The 16,978-nt window shown below is 43.1% G+C and overlaps 1 protein-coding gene across 1 annotated transcript in view; it reads right to left on the bottom strand.

The window, feature by feature from the left end:
• Positions 1 to 659: 659 nt before the first annotated feature.
• The window catches only part of LOC106599874 (protein Wnt-9a), a 30,955-nt gene continuing 14,636 nt past the window's right edge, over positions 660 to 16,978 (bottom strand). Inside the window, exons 2-4 of the mRNA XM_014191225.2 lie at positions 7,637 to 7,896; positions 7,070 to 7,332; positions 660 to 4,796 (exon numbers count right to left, since the gene is read on the bottom strand). Coding sequence (XP_014046700.1) covers positions 4,308 to 4,796; positions 7,070 to 7,332; positions 7,637 to 7,896 — 1,012 coding nt within the window. The 3' untranslated portion in view covers positions 660 to 4,307. The remainder of the gene's footprint in view (positions 4,797 to 7,069; positions 7,333 to 7,636; positions 7,897 to 16,978) is intronic.

Raw genomic sequence — 16,978 nt, 5'->3', positions numbered from 1 at the left:
CTAATCCAAAATAGAGTGAAATGTTTATATTGATATCCTATAGTAATGAGCTACAAAATAAATGTGTTTGACTTTCTGGTAAGCAGATGCCGTGACAGATTGAAATGTGTACTGTACGATGAAAGACTATGGTTGTAGGGCTTGATAATCTAACGCTACCCTTGGGCGTCGAAGGAAGACATTTGAAATGTCATAGCAAATAGAGAGTGCGTCTCCATGATGTATATGGTAATCCAACAGGAGTCGGTATCAGATTCTAATAAACACTTATCTCAACATGACATAACACGTCGCAGACGTGGCCTTCCTTGTCTGTGACATCGCTCCACAACAGGGGATGTACAGCATTTTCCAACGGAGAGTGTCTCTAATAGCCGGACGTACTTGTCTTTAATTTGATGACGGCGGTGTGTACCTCTCCCTCTATTTAGCTCCACTACTCTCAACCCCTTAAGTCTCCAGAACTCTGAACAGCTTGGAAATGCTATCGCATAGCATATTGGAACCAATATCAACAAGTCGCTTTGAGTTATGTGTAGAAGGAAAGGTGGATTATTAGTGGTGTAGAACTTTTACTGTTTGCTTGCTTAGACTTGAACCAAACTCCTCTTAGCAATGGCTGTATAACCACTGGGTATGAATGAGACCAAACATTCAAATAATTTAAAAATTCATTTATTATTTCAGGTTTTCTTGCCTTTGTTATACAAAGATGTTAAATAACTTAAATACATTCTTACCAGTCATTCGTGATCTGTTTATACCTACAAGCTATACACATGAGGTAGAGGACAATAATTTAGGTTCCCATAAGACATGAATAAGTGAACATGGACAAAGCTTTGCTGGTATAGTATTATCACAAAGAGGAATATATGTTTGTTTTGTTTATTGGCAAGCACAGCACAAATCCTAATACAAAATGTACACAGTGAATGTGACCCTCTCATCAGAGTATACCAAAAGTTGAATGAGTTCACACCAATACCACTCTATGTTTGGTCAGTATGTTTATCTGCACAGAAGGTTATGTTACGGGGTACAGACAGAACCCATACACCTCTCGCCAACCCCTCAAACAAACTGATCACCCTACAAATCGGAATGCTAGAAAAATACTTGCGCAGTACTGTGCGATGTCAATTACATAAAAGAACCCAGCTGATTATGATCTATTTAATTGCCTTCAGATGTGTTGTATTATGTGTTGTATGTAACAGTTGAAAAAGGGAAGAGAAGTGTTTAGTTACTCAATTTGTAAGGATTTGTTTTGTGCTTAGGAACTGCAAATGTTAGAGTTATCTATAGAAACTGACTTTATAGAATACACTGCCTCTTGAAGCCTCCACCCCAAAGAAGCAAAACACCCATACAAGCCTAAAGGGAAAAAAACAGAGTAAAAAATACAGGTATATAAAATCAGTTTTGACTTTATGTTATTTACATTAAACACATGCTCATAAAATATCTCAAAATAATTTATCTTTCTTTTATTTTCATTTTTTCTACAAAATAGATTTTTATACATCATCCACTGACAACTACACAGTGCCGAGCTATGAGTTCAAAAATAGAATATGAAGGACTAAGACAATGATATTGAAAACAACCGTTGTATCATGCCGTCCTTTGTCTTGAAGAAGAAAAAAAACGTGTGTATATGTACAGTATAAAACATACAAAATACATGCAATGTGCATACTGTATTCCTCTCGTCATGACTCTGTTGACCTTTTGTATAACGTTCAATAAATTACCACTGTAGAGAACCAGTCTTGTGCAGAGGAGCGTGAGTAGAATACACTCACCAGAAGCTGTGGGAAGCAGGCATTTATGCTCAGGCTCTTAGCATAGCCATTATGCATTCCATGTAACGTGCAAAGTTCTATATAGGTTTTGACCATTCTTTATTTGGCATGTTTGGAATTCAGCTCTAGAGGATGAACCAACCAACCTTCGCTAGGCTAGACTCCCTTCTCAAAGCATGCTGCTTTTCCTTGATCAGTCACGGTGGGTTGAATCATATATCAATCCTGTGAGTGTCACCGTTTCTAACATAGCATGCCAATGCCCTCGAAAATAGCTTGGACCACAGCTATCTAACTAATGTTTTTCACTTACTGATGATCACGTACAATCAAAAGTTTTCAGCAGCAATGTACTCCATATTCATGATTTAGCCATAGCCTTATGCATCAACTTAAATTTGACCACTCGCCTTTCCAGCATCAAACGTCTTGGTCCTAACCTCCTTATTGCTACCAACTTCCTCTTTACTTGCCTGTGAGATTTTACCATGTGCCTCACTCTTGTCTCTATACCACAGGAGAATAACCCATTGTTATTTACAACAAGCAAAAGGAAAATAAAAACATATGCACTGTTTATATTCATAAATACAGGATCTTTAAATACTTTAAAGGGGAAATGATAAAGGACTTCTGGGGCTTCAGTGCGTGAATGGGGCTATCTTACAATGTTGGGTTCCTCACTCAGTAGTTCATTCTCACCCACCTAAAACAGGCAAAGGTTGTATATCTAAAGGGAATCTATAGATGACTTTGCATCTCATGAGTTATTGTAGGTGTTTTACAGGGTTGGCTCTGCCTTTTCCACCAGTCATTTGAAGCATCAAGCATCCAATATTACATTTTAGACATGTACAACATAACAGTAACCTGCCTGAGAGAGAATTACTGTCAAAACAACACAAAAAGGAGATTGTACCTTTGCAGTCGTGGAGTTGTGGTAGCCATGCCCAAAACAATGGATAGACAATGCATAGGCATACAGCTAGAGCATACATTTGCTTTGTCGTCGCAAACACATTTTGTCACCTTATTATTGTGAGCTTCAGCAGGACTATATCTAAAATACCAAATTTGCTTGAGGGTGTAAATGTTTAAGCCATTTTTTCCATTGGACCATACTGTTCATTTTCAATCTCAACCATTAATACTTTTCAATGAAATGGGGGGTGTAGAGAGAGGAAGGAAGGATATGAGAGACTAGGTATAGGGGTTACATCTCTTCTGTTCCCCACACTTTGCTGTTTTCTTTACAACTTTATAGTATTATTACTAGCAAGATTTGCTTTTCTTTTTTAAATAGAGGGCTAACTAAGTACCAAGAAGCTGTTATAGTTAGAGCACTATTCATCTGATTGGAAGATGCATTCTCCACTGGTCAGGTGGTCTCCTGTTGTCACGGTGACAGTAGTAGACACTAAACTCAGAAAAGCAAGTCCATTCTCTCATTGAAATTTCATTACATACAGTTTTTCTTCTTTTTTCTCTTTTTTTTTACCATCAGTCCAAATAAGATATAGTGGTTTCAGTTATTCCCTGAACATTAGTTGAGTTCGCTCAAGGCCAAGAGTAGCCTAAAATGACTGGCAAAATGTATTCACCAACAATTTCACTCTAGTGTAAAAGAATCAAAGACAAATGAGCGTGTTTTCTCTCCTCGTGAAGGAGTATTCCCAAAGGGTCCATAAATGATCCACAGAGTGAGACAAAGGACACACATGTGCTGCTTTCCAAAGGGCCTTGTCAAAACAAAATAAAAAGCAGAAGAGAGCGAGAACACACAAACAACAAAACATTTGTGTGGTTAGTGGTTTGTTGAAACATATTCAGATAAGTAGAAAGTGTATATAACATCATTATAATACAATTTAATTTATTTACATACATATGCATACACACAGTGGTGTATGCGTGTAAATATGTGTGTGTAGAATACATCTTACACCCTGTCTTCTTAACAGTTTCTGAATATGGTTACCATGATTGCCATATGAGTTGTAATTTGACCCCCCTCTGCACCCTCACTCGCTAACACACACACACATTTCTACATTGGGCAAGGCCCAAAAGCCAGTCTTTTATTAACAGCATGCTAGCCGGAGACAGCGGCCAAGTGCTGCTTTTTCTCACTGACACATCTGACTGCATGTTGAATAGGTGAGGTAGCCTTTCTCCAAAGCTCCAACTCTGCAACAAGAAAACATGAGACCCATGTTGACCCTGTTGTCAGACAAGGCCAATCTCCTCCTGCAACCCCAACCACCATTGGCTGGGTCCACAGGGTATTAAAACCAAACCCATAGAACAGAAAATCCCTCAAAGTGCTTATAAAGGTCCTCCATCTCCATCGTCTTGCTCTCTCCTCTGCCGCAGAAGTCTCTCTCTCTCTCTTTCTGACAGCCACAAGGGGGGTGGGTGAGAGTCAAACCTCTGTCCTAGAACACCTCCACTTGCTAAGTCCGGTCAGAGGCAAGGGGCGAGCAGGAAGCTAAGACTGGGCTAACCTTTACAGGTGTAGACCTCTTCTCTCTGTGTACACTGCTTGCATTCGACGTAGCAGCACCAGCGCACCTGACACTGGCATGGCCGGGTCACCACGCGGCTCTGGGTGTTGTGGCCCCTGCCGCAGCAAATGGCGTCGCAGTTCTTGTCCTTGTAGCATTTCCTGGCCGAGGTGCCCGGCGAGTACTTGCTGGGCCGGCAGAAGCTGGGTGAGTCCTCAATGTGGAGCAGGTCCATGGTGCGTGGGATCGGATCATTGCTGGGGCCCGTTGGGGGCTGCTGCTGCTGGGGCCGGGCCTGGGAGATTTCCCCCTCCCCCGTGGCCTCGTTGGTGGAGCTGCCCACCTTCAGTGAGGTCTCGTAGCGCTGTTTCAGCTGCTTGCCGATCTCGTGGAAGGGCGAGAGCTGCCTCCAGCACGTCTGGACGGTGCAGGAGCCCGAGACGCCATGGCATTTGCAGGTGGTCTCCACCCCGGCTTTGATCACCTGGTTGTGGGAGAGGAGAGGAACATACAGTCAACCGTCACAGGGCATCAAAGGGACTGCATGAAACTACATAATAATAACTTTGACCCATTTTGTACTTTGTATGGACAGCAAGATTTCAAAGAAGAAGAAAATGACCTAGACTCCCCTGTCATTTCTGCAGCACAATGGGCCTATGTAATAAGTCCTAATTTCATAAGAAATGGATCCAATATGAAGCCTTTACACACACAGGACATCAATGTATTAAAATGTGATGAGAACAGAGGCTATAATTATCTTTTCTGTTTATACTCATACATACCACAGAGTTAGACGATCTAGAGCCTCTAATTATTGCTGATAAACTGTCATTAACATAATACAACATTTACATTACTCCCCAACCAAAGACTCTTAATACAAAATGTGCTACACTATAAGCAATAGTTTGAAAGATAATGTTTGTGGGTGGAAGGTGTCCATACGGACTGTTACGATAACATTCGGTAATCGACTTTGATTAAAGTCATCATGGTTATTACTAATAGTAAGTGGAGGACACGCTGAGAGGCACATTTTCTGAAGAAAAGATCCATTGAGTTCCTCGGCCATGGGAAAGAAGGAGACAGAATTCAGACCCTGGCCCCTGTTCTTGGTTTGTTTTAAGGTATGTGGGAGTCAAGAACCCCCGAGGTCCATCTCGTTCACCAGGCCAACTTCATAACTCTACTGTTTCGATTCAGTAAGGGGGAAACTTTAGGCTAGCAAGTGTAAAGCTAAACAAATCCATTTTACGTCAAATATGTTGAGGCCTGAAGATTTCTCATAACACATATAATGGGATCTACCTAACAGATGACATGGAATGTGGACTCAGTTGAACTTGAGAGAACACCTCTGACCATTAATGCTCGACAAACTTTAACTATTGGGGGGTGAATGGGTGTGTTTAAGGCTGCTTGTTTGGTCAGATACAGCACAGCAGTGAATAGTACACGCTGCAACATTGCTTGAAATCTCTGTGGCTGGGAATGATTAATTTGTGTACAGCTCAGTCAGCATCAGCCGACCACAACGTTAAAAAGTTATGTGTTAAAATCCATAACGTATATTCTCCAGAGGAGGCCTGGAGTGGACACAGTCTCTCTCCGGTTCTGTTCTCACACACTGGGAAACAGATCGGGGAATAAGAAAGAAGTGCTGCATTATTCGCCACAGTTGCAGTTTAGTTCAGGAAAATGTGAAATGTCAGCTTTAAATGTTCTAGGGATGCAGAGGCTGGCACATTCCAAGATTTGTGCTCCATATGGGACGTGGTACACCTCACTAAATCTGAAAATAAGAAAAAAACCTGGACGAAAACAGTGTTGTAAATCTTTTATCACAAATAAAAGAACCTGAGAATGGATTTGGAGAGCCAAGCTGAAAAGGAAGAGCACACCACAGGTCTTCGGGGAGAGGTTTGTGTCTGCTAACATTTGGGGAAGTGTGCTTCTGCTATAATTTATATTCATACTCAAATTAAAATGGCTACAATAGGAGAAAATCTGAGTAAAGGTAGCGGCTGCCAGGACCTTGAGTTTGCTTTGGCATGACATTTTAACACCATTCTCTCTTCTTTTCGATTTTACTATTAAAATCACATCCAGGCCGGGAAAAAAAACTCACTCCCTCACCTCAAACAATTGTCGAATCTCGCTAAGGCACAAACAAAGGCAATTAACGTGTGGCCTCTGACTTTAAGCAGTCAATTTAAGTGATTTAGGCTGGCCTTTTATCTCACCATTAAGTGGGATGCTTGAGGATCTATAGTATTTGTTTAATAACCGCAGCATGTGGGTAAACGATTCTCTGTCGACCATGGCAATATAGCTGTAAAAACTCTGTCATTGTTATTCCTCTCGTGGTCACATTAAATTCCTCTCTGGTCATTTTCACTGGTTCTGGTCATTTGGAGAACAATAATTTACCAACCCTACAGTATATAGTTGTCTGTAGGAGATTCACAAAATATTCACCCTAGAATACAGCCACGGATCTTAACCATCTCAAGAGAGGACAACATAGGCCTATGTACTTAAAATAGCTGTACAGGGCCCAGGTATAGCAAACTACACTGTCAGTCAGTCAATCAATCAACCAGCCAACCCAAAAATATTCATCGTTTTTTTTTACAGGACAAGTTGTGACAAAAGGACTATTAGCGGGATACACTAATTACTGTATCCCATAATTCAACAAGATGAAATGTACCGCTTCATCCAACAAGGCTCCCCTCCATCCACACTCACCTTCATGCCCACGTTAGTGTTGTGCATGTCCACGCGGGCACGCAGGTCCTTATTGGAGCGTTTGCCCAGGAAGTCCTTGACAAACTTGTTGCTGTACTTGAGGTTGTCGCCACAGCCGCCCCACTGCCAGGCCTTTCGGTTCTCCAGGTCTGGGGCTTCATCGCAGGTGCAACGCTCCATCCTCCCAGCGCTGCACGCCTTGGCCATGGCGTGAGTCAGGCCTGCTGAGGAGACGGCGTACAGGAAGGCCGTCTCCTTAAAACCTAGAGTGAGGTGTGGAGCAAGAGGAAGGATATCAGCTACCAGCTTCCTAATGGACACTCAAAATGAGCAATTGAAAGTTGCCATTATTGGGCAAATACACCTCAGCTTTCTACTGTACTATCTACTATGGCCTCTCTCTACTGTACTATCTACTATGGCCTTTCTCTACTGTACTATCTACTATGGAATTACAAAGATCTATCTCCACCTCCACCCATGAACGTCAGAAACCAGTTATCTGTAAGTTGAAAACATATTACATTTATACTTCTGTATGAAGTTGGAATGCCTTTCTTTCCCTACCTCTCTTCAAAAGGTTGGCTCTGTAGCGCCCCTCTAAGGTGCAGTTCCACCTCTCGAAGCGGAACTGGTACTGACACTCCAGGGCGCTCATGCTGATGGCCTCCATGAGGGTCTCGGCCACGCCCGGGTCTCGTCGACACATCCGCCGCTGCTTCTTCTCCAGTTTGAGCCGGTCGCACAGCTTGTAGTGGGCCCTTCCCACGTTCTCCTCGGGTTGAGAGCTCAGCGGTAGAATGGACAGGGGTTCATTACCTGTCAATCTGGGGAGAGAAATAGACACCCCTTAGATACTGTCAGATGCTTCTGCTGTACCCAAAGGTCTGCCTAAGGCTTATTACAGGCATTACCTGTCAATCTGGGGTTGAGAGAGAGAGATGTTGTACTGTAACACACTGTTTGGAGGGTTCGGAGAATGAAAAATGATTTATGGGAACACTCAGTCAGTACAGTGGACTGAGAATATGAGGAAATGGTATGCTAAGTCCCAAACATAGAACGCTGACCTTTATGGTCTAAGTCAGAGCTGGTTAATGTTCGAGGGAATTTGGCTGCAATTGTTGGAAGGTTGTAATCGACTTAATGGTTAATGTGCAGGGGAATGCAACACTTTCTAGAGATTGAGATCAACATTCACCATATGATAGGTGAGTCTGGGCCTCCTGAGTGGCGCAACGGTCTAAGGCACTGCATTGCAGTGTTTGAGGCATCACTACAGACCTGGGTTCGGTCCCAGGCTGTGTCACAGCAGGCCGTGGCCTGGAGACCCATGAGGCGGCGCACAATTGGCCCAGCGTCTTTCATGATAGGGGAGGGTTTGGCCGGACGGGACTTTCCTCCTATCGTGCTCTAGCGACTCATTGTGGTGGGGTGAGTGCCTGCAAGCTGACCTCAGTCACCAGCTGGATGGTGTTTCCTCCGACCCATTGGTGTGGCTGGCATCTGGGTTAAGCGAGCAGTGCGGCTTGGCAGAGTTGCGTTTTGGAGGACGTGTGGCTCTCGACCTTTGCCTCTCCCGAGTCCGTAGGGGAGTTGCAGCGATGGGACAAGACTAACTACCAATTAGGGGTAAAAGTTCAAAAATATATTTAAAAAAATAATAGTATAGGCGTGGCTGTGTATATAGCACATTCTCAGCAGGTGAAGAGCGTTCTGTGCTGATTTGTCTCTTTTAGGGTAGCTACCAGTAAGGTTGCTCATCATAGCATCGTTGGCTAGCCAGCTAGCTAAGTTGACACAGGTTGGTTAAAGGACATTAAGGGTGCGCTTGTAAATTCACTCAAGGGTGTCAGAGTGAGCTCAGAGTGCGCTCTGGGCGTTGGTAAATTCAGAGTGTTGTCAGATTGTCCGTTAGTAAATTCAGCGCGTTTCGCACACTGGACGCTCTGGCGGAGTAGGGTTGATTCGAACATTCTGACCTCACAACGGAAGTCAAGCACCCAAGCTAACTAGCTAAAGTTGGCTAGCTTCCTAGCTAATTCCAGACACAAATGAGAACACCTCACTCTGAACATTTTACTTGCCATACAGAGCTGGTTAGAGTGTTACTGACTGTAACTGTGTATTTTAATTACGTTTTTTTGGGGGCCAGTATAGAGAGTTCAGATGATATGACAGATTTAAAACAATGGTCCCACACATTCAATTTGTCCGTCACATCACAGGCATCACAGGCATGCTAAACAGTAGCCAAACCAACAGAAACGTTGCTTAATATTTATATCATATCCCGGGGACTACTGACCGTCACTCACGGAGACCAGCGGTGTATAGATGTAAACACGATCACATAGCAGGCTCTCATACACTCATTATAGAATCCCCATACAAACATCCAGTATTCAGGACCCTAAAGCTGCAATTCATTTGGAATATAATGAGTATAAGCTTAGTTTCTAAACACGGTATAGGAGGAGAACATGTGGCAGAGTTGCACTCCTTTCGTCAGTTTATTTAAAGGAAGTGTATATAAAACACACAACCTAGCACCGGGTCTGCCACATAGCTGGCAAAACCCTCCCTGACCAACTAGTGTTCTGAGGTTGCGATGGATGGGGAAAAGCAGAAGCATTACTTTCACAAAAACACGCAGGGGACATGACTGTCAGCCTGTGACCATTTTGGTCACACCATCTGACAGGATTGGCAGGGTAGTTGCTCATTATGTGCAATTTCGGGGCCTCTTTTACACCGTTAAAGTAAAAGAAGAATAAATGGATTTACAGAAGAACTCACAAACACATTCCTGCAACGGGCCCTGGCACATAATGCCATTACTGAAAGAGTTTGATGCCTTTTAAGTGTCAACATTTCCCTGCTAATATTGACACCTGCTAACAATCTGAGGTTGTCCTGACAACAACTGTAAACAAGGGATAAACATATTAGATGTACTCTGGAGGTGACAATGTGAGGTTGTTTCTTCTTCTCTCCTCTATATAACTGAACTGCTCTGCTCAGTGCCACACGGTGACCTGTCTCTGGCCTCTGCCATCAAAATGTTGACATTTATGTTGTTGAGCTTAAGTGAACATCCCTTCTATCAGTCTTGATAAAACAGCAGAGGTTTACTTTATCTAGCTGCTTTAGCATGTTATCAGGAGAGCTGAGGAGGAGAGGATCCTATTTTAGTTTAATTGTCATGTCCAAGTGAATCCTGCTGCGTCTCATTCACAAAACAATGCTCTGATTATGCCATGTTCAATGAGAGGCCCATGCAGACGTCACCAGTCACATGGCCAGAACAGGAAGTGATTGCTAGTCTAATAAGTAACTATGAACCGAACAGTAACTTTTCAGTGAGGAAGGATTCAGGCCTGGTAGGACACAAGGTAATGAGAGAGAGAGAGTGAACAAGACACAGCCAGCCAGTCAGACACTATTAGCATTTAGCTAGCGTGTTACTGCTGCCAATGAATTAGAAACCTATTCAATTCCATTTCCAGCCCATGAGTCATTTGGGTACAACTATTAACCAAATCACAGCCATAGAGGCTTCCTTCCAGATGTCCCAGGCATAGACCGTGTTGCAGTGAATGTGAACGCTGACTGATTCACTGTCTGTACCTCAAGAGAGTTACTGTGTATTTCTCCCGTCTGTGTACTTCTCTAGTCAATGGTGCTACACGTTCACTTATGACCTAATTTGTCTTCTGTCACCATTCAGAGCCAAACGGCCTCACTGAAGAGGTCACAGAGGTCATGTTACAGAGAGAGAGAGAAATCTTTCAGAACTGATAATAACTGATTGTAACGTGTTTCCCCTAATCCCAGATGGCAGCGTACCTTTAGGGAGATATTGTGTTGGATATAAAGTTGGAGATAAACAGTTCTTTTCACACATTGTATAGCCTGAAATGACTGGTAAGGCATTGCAGATTATACATTTCTCTTCGGTTGATTTGTCTTTTAAGTTTCTGGGAAATAAGTAATCCCAGAGGGATGGTAAATCTGTTTTTGGGTACGGGATTGTCGTCTTCAGCGAGGGAAGATCCATGTGTAACATTACAGTTCTCCCGGAGTGAAGAGGCTAGTCAAATGGCTTGTCTCTCTTTTTTGCCTTTCCTAACTTGTCTGATCACTATAGATTTTTTAAATGGAAACCTGGCAAGCTGTGACTTGACAAAAATGGTTCTCCTGGCTGGCTTTAGGGTGGAAAAGAGCTAAAATACTTAGTACGGTACTCTGGTCTGACTGTGCCACATTCTGCACTGTATGTATAGGGACATACATACAAATGCTGTATTTATCCAATCTTAATTGTTATCCCTTTTGATACTATGTGTATCCACTGTATATACAACACCGTGAGGAGAAAAAGAAGGAACTCAAGAGCAAATTGTACCAGTTGACGAACTGTTGTAATCGTGATTGACGAACTGTTGTAATCGTGATTGACAACATTTCCACAACATTTCTGCTGTGGGCTGAGGCTCAATATTTGATTGATTGCAACACCATTTAGAGTACCTGGCAAATTAATTTCGACATGTCATCAGGAGAGCCAAGATAATATAAACTCCAGCCGTGATAAACTCAAGTCCTATGATTGATGCCTAATATGCAACAATAAACAAACTTAACTGAATGTAGATATCACTAGAGAAATGAAAACAACGACGTTACCCAGGAGATGCAAAGTGGAACAGATTACTTGTGAAGCTTGGCAGCCACAGTAAATTAAGCATCATTTTTTTGGTATGATTTCAAATTCCTAGAGATTTTACAGTTGTATGCATCATGCTTCTGAAGAATGTAAGAGCAATAGAAACAGCAACCGGATGCTGATATATAGTCTATGCGTTGTATAGTACGCAACAATTCAATTATGTTTGGTACAATTGTTGCTAATGGCATAACTCTAGAATGTTAACTACCTGTTGCACTAAATATACATAGGTGTGCCATTATTATTAATAACAACAGTGGTGAAACTCCACGGACAAAAAGGTTGTCTTAATTTTCCGAATCCTATCACCATGACGTGTTACATTCCTCAACCACTACTGCCACTATCACTATCACGGTCTCCTTAGTGTTACCTCTCCATAGATCACAGATGGCTGCCTGCCTGGCCCTCCAAAACAAGAGTCAAATCAAATGCAATTTCTCAAAAGTGTCTTTGTGCTGTGACGTCTGTCTGAGACAAAAAGATACTCTGAAGCTGGAGGGAGGCCAGAGACAATATGAATGCTTTGGACTACTGCTCTGCCTGTCTAGCTGTTACTGACTTCCACACAAAGGCATATTTTTTTGCCAGTTACCAAGAAGGCTGGGGGGGGGCAAAGTGTGGATAGGAGGAGAAGTTTCAGAGAATGGAGAAACACTTCTTCAGGTCTCGGGAGAAGAAGCTACTGTGGCTCCATTCTTGTGCATGTTTCCGCTCTGTGGCAGACCAGTGTATAGTCAAATGATATCCCAGATGTGCTTTAATTTCAGTTTCCCTGCCTTCTAAAGGATTTCTTATATCTAGCTGAGGGGAGGCTGGGTTTGAAAGGTTTTACTTTTTTGGGCTTTTAAAAACACTGATGGAAATGATTATTTTACTTCTTAAAGCTATCCTAAATATGCACAATGGTAGTTACAGTGCTTTGATTAATTGTGCTACTGCATATTTCCTAACAAGCACATTTGACGAAGTGTAAGACGAAGAAGGAGAACACAAAACCATACAGGTAAACTAGCTAGCTGGTACTGGATCCCTAAAGATCACTTTACCTCCATAACGTGACCCAAAAGAAACCCAACGTCACACATACTCGGACAATGCTGAGCAGAACCCAGTGTCACACACTCAATAGGAGCACTGCTGGCTTCAGCAGAGCGAACTAAACTAATTAAACTGACTTAGAGCAAAGGATGGAATCAAAAGGAGAGTACGGTGCACATCTTTGGTCAAAAAGTATTTATTCTAAATCCATTTTGGACACAGGACCACATAGCTTCTGATTAGGAATAATGGAAAGCCTAACCACAATGCCTTAATCTCTATGGTCCTGAAACATGTGCAAACTACAGTGTGTACAGTACATGTTGACAATGTAAGGCATATGAACTAAAGGGAGTATAGGTTGCAGTGTACGGAGCTACTGCCAGGTCTAGGAGCTACTGCTAGGTCTAGGAGCTACTGCTAGGTCTAGGAGCTACTGCTAGGTCTAGGAGCTACTGCTAGGTCTAGGAGCTACTGCTAGGTCTAGGAGCTACTGCTAGGTCTAGGAACTACTGCTAGGTCTAGGAGCTACTGCTAGGTCTAGGAGCTACTGCTAGGTCTAGGTGCTACTGCTAGGTGTAGGAGCTACTGCTAGGTCTAAGAGCTACTGCTAGGTCTAGAAGCTACTGCTAGGTCTAGGAGCTACTGCTAGGTCTAGGTCTTACACATTAGAATGTAAGAGCATGTAGACCTGTGTTTTTCTATCATGAAGCATTTTAGGAGGCTGTTTTTGTTTGAGGAGTTGGCACAGCAACACACATGGAACATAACACCAACAGAGACATAATAAAGTTCACTATTATCATACGTGAGGTAGGATTCTTACTGCTGTTTGCTCAGCTTTGCTTTTTAAACTCCCTCACACACTCACACATAGACATCATCAACCGAGACTTCAAACGGGAATAATCTCACTCACTGCCTTGCCTTTTCCCTCCCTGAATGCACCTCTCACTGGGTAAACGAACGGTGGAGTTTGCTTAGGCATTTCTCTCCACCTGTCAACGCTTCACATTGCCCGGGACATTTACTTTATATAAATGTTTCAATGCACAGAATGGCTGAGTGAAAACGACTCAAATCATCAAATCAAATAAACGTTTATTAGTCGCATACACAGATTTGCAGACGTTATCGCAGGTGCAACGGAACGCTCCAACAGTTTAGTAATAATATCTAGCAATACAAAACAATACGTACATAATCATGAAATTAAGAAATATCAGAACGAGCAATGTCTGAGTCAGGAATATAAATATACATACACTATATATACAAAAGTATGTGGACACTCCTTCAAATTTGAGGATTTGGCTATTTCAGCCACACCTGTTGCTGACAGATGTATAAATCAAGCACACAGCCATGCAATCTCCATAGAAACATTGGCATGTAGAATAGCCTTACTGAAGAGCTCAGTGACTTTCAATGTGGCACTGTCATTAGAATGCCACCTTTTCAATTTCTGCCCTGCTAGAGCTGCCCTGGTCAGCTGTAAGTGCTGTAATTGTGAAGTGGAAACTTCTAGGAGCAACAACGGCTCAGGCGCAAAGTGGTAGACCACACAAGCTCACATAACAGGACCACTGAGTGCTGAAGCGCGTAGCGTGTAAAATCATCTGTCCTTGGTTGCAACACTTACTCCCAAGTTCCAAACTGCCTCTGGAAGCAACATCAGCATAAGAACTGTTCTTCGGGGCCAAGAAACACGAGCAATGAACATTAGACAGATGGAAATTTGTCCATTGGTCTGATGAGTCCAAATTTGAGATTTTTGGTTCCAACTGCCGTGTTTTTGTGAAACACCGGAGTAGGTGAACAGATGATCTCTGTATGTGTAGGGGGGTGCTTCGCTGGTGACACTGTCAGTGATTTATATTGAATTCAAGGCACACTTAAACAGCATGGCTACCACAGCACTCTGCAGTGATACGCCATCCCATCTGGTTTGCGCTTAGTTGGACTATCATTTGTTTTTCAACAGGATAATGACCCAATACACCTCCAGGTTGTGTAAGGGCTATTTGACCAAGAAGGAGAGTGATGGAGTGCTGCATCAGATGACCTGGTCTCCACAATCACCCAACCTCAACCCAATTGAGATGGTTTGCGATGAGTTGGACCGCAGAGTGAAGGAAAAGCAGCCAACAAGTGTTCAGCATATGTGGGAACTCCTTCAAGACTGTTGGAAAAGCATTCCAGGTGAAGCCGGCTGAGAGAATGCCAAGAGTGTGCAAAGCATTTTGTTGACGTTGAGGGTGAGGTTATTTTCCTGGCACCACTCAGCTAGGGCTCTCACCTCCTCCCTGTAGGCTGTCTCATCATTGTTGGTAATCAGTTCTACCACTGTTGTGTCGCTTAGGGATGAGCTTGGGAGGCAGGCACTATGGTGTTGAAGGCTGAGCTGTAGGCGATTAATCACATTCTTACATAGGTATTTCTCTTCTCCAGGTGGGATAGGGCAGTGTTCAGTGCAATGGTGATTGTGCTGTCCGTGGTTCTGTTGGGGCGGTATGCAAATTGTAGTGGGTCTAGATTTTCGGGTAAGGTGGAAGTTATATGTTCTTTAACTAGCTTCTCAAAGCACTTCATGATGACAGATGTGAGAACTACGGGGTGATAGTAATTTAGTTCAGTGACCGTCGCTATATTGGGGTACAAGAACAATGGTGGGCATCTTGAAGCAAGTGGTGACAACAGACTGGGATATGGAGAGATGTATTATGTCCGTAAACACTCCAGCCATCTGGTCTGCACATGCTCTGAAGACGCGCCTTGGGATGTCGTCTGTGCCGGCAGCCTTGCGAGGGTTATCATGCTTATATGACTCACGTCGGCCACAGAGATATAGCGCACACAGTTCTCGTGAGTGTAGGGGGCCCACGTCAGAGGCTTGATGTAGTTTTCCTTGAAGGTGTTTAGTTTATCCGGGAGCGAGGCGTCGGCGACGTGGCTGGCTTTCCCTTTATAATCCGTGATTGTCTGGAGTCACTGTCACATACTGTACGTCTTGTGTTTGAGCCTTTGAATTGCAACTTCACTTTGACCCTGTACTGTTGTTTTGCCTCTTTGATTGGCGTATGGAGGTCATAGCTGGTCTGTTAGTACTCGTCCATGTTCCCAGTCACCTTGCCATGGTTAACGCCAGGGTTGTGGGTTCGATTCCCACGGGTGGCCAGCACAGGAAAAAAAATGTATGAAATGTATGCATTCACTACTGTAAGTCGCTCTGGATAAGAGCATCTGCTAAATGACTAAAATGTAAAAAAGAAAAAGGAAAATGTTAAATGCGGTGGCTGGCGCTTTCAGTTTGGCGCGAATGATGCCGTCTATCCACGGTTTTTGGTTTGGATAAGTTCTAATCATCACCATGGGAACAACATCTTCTATGCTCTTCCTGAAGAAACCAGTCACCAAGTCAGTGTATACGCTGATACTATTCTCAGAGGCGACCTGGAACATTTCCCAGTCCACGTGATAAAAACAATCTTGAGGCATAGATTACAATTGGTCAGACCAACGTTGAACAGTCCTTACCACAGGTGCTTACTGTTTAAGTTTCTGCCTATAGGTGGGGAGGAGCCGAATGGAGTCGTGATCTGATTTGCTAAAGGGAGGGCAGGGGAGGGCCTTGTACCTGACCCAGAAGGGTGAGTAGCAATGATCAAGAGTTTGTTATGTCCGTGTAACACAGGAGATAATATTAGTAACGTTTCCTCTTATTTCCTTTATTAAAGTCCCCAGCTACAATAAATGCGGCCTCGGGATATGCCGTTTTCATTTTGCACATAGTCCATTGTAGTTCCTTGAGATACATCACAGTGTCGGCTGTGGGAAAAGTATCTCGGGAGGTAATGCGGTCAGCATTTGATGGTGAGGTATTCAAGATCGGAAGAACAAAATGACTTGAGTTCCTGTATGTTACCACAATCACACCATGAGTTGTTAATCATGAAAAAAAGTGGAGAGTTCTTTCTTTTGCGCAATGGACGGAGAACCCCACAGCTAAGTGGATGGGGACAATATATCCGGAGAGAGACATTATTACGTAAAACACAGTATGTTACAGTCCCTGATGTCTCTCTGGAAGGAGATCCTCACCCTGAGCTCGCATACTTTATTGTCCAGGGACTGAA

Source organism: Salmo salar, chromosome ssa03 (genome assembly GCF_905237065.1).
Source record: "Salmo salar chromosome ssa03, Ssal_v3.1, whole genome shotgun sequence".
Lineage (NCBI taxonomy): Eukaryota > Metazoa > Chordata > Actinopteri > Salmoniformes > Salmonidae > Salmo > Salmo salar.
This window is presented reverse-complemented; position numbering and strand designations above follow the sequence as displayed.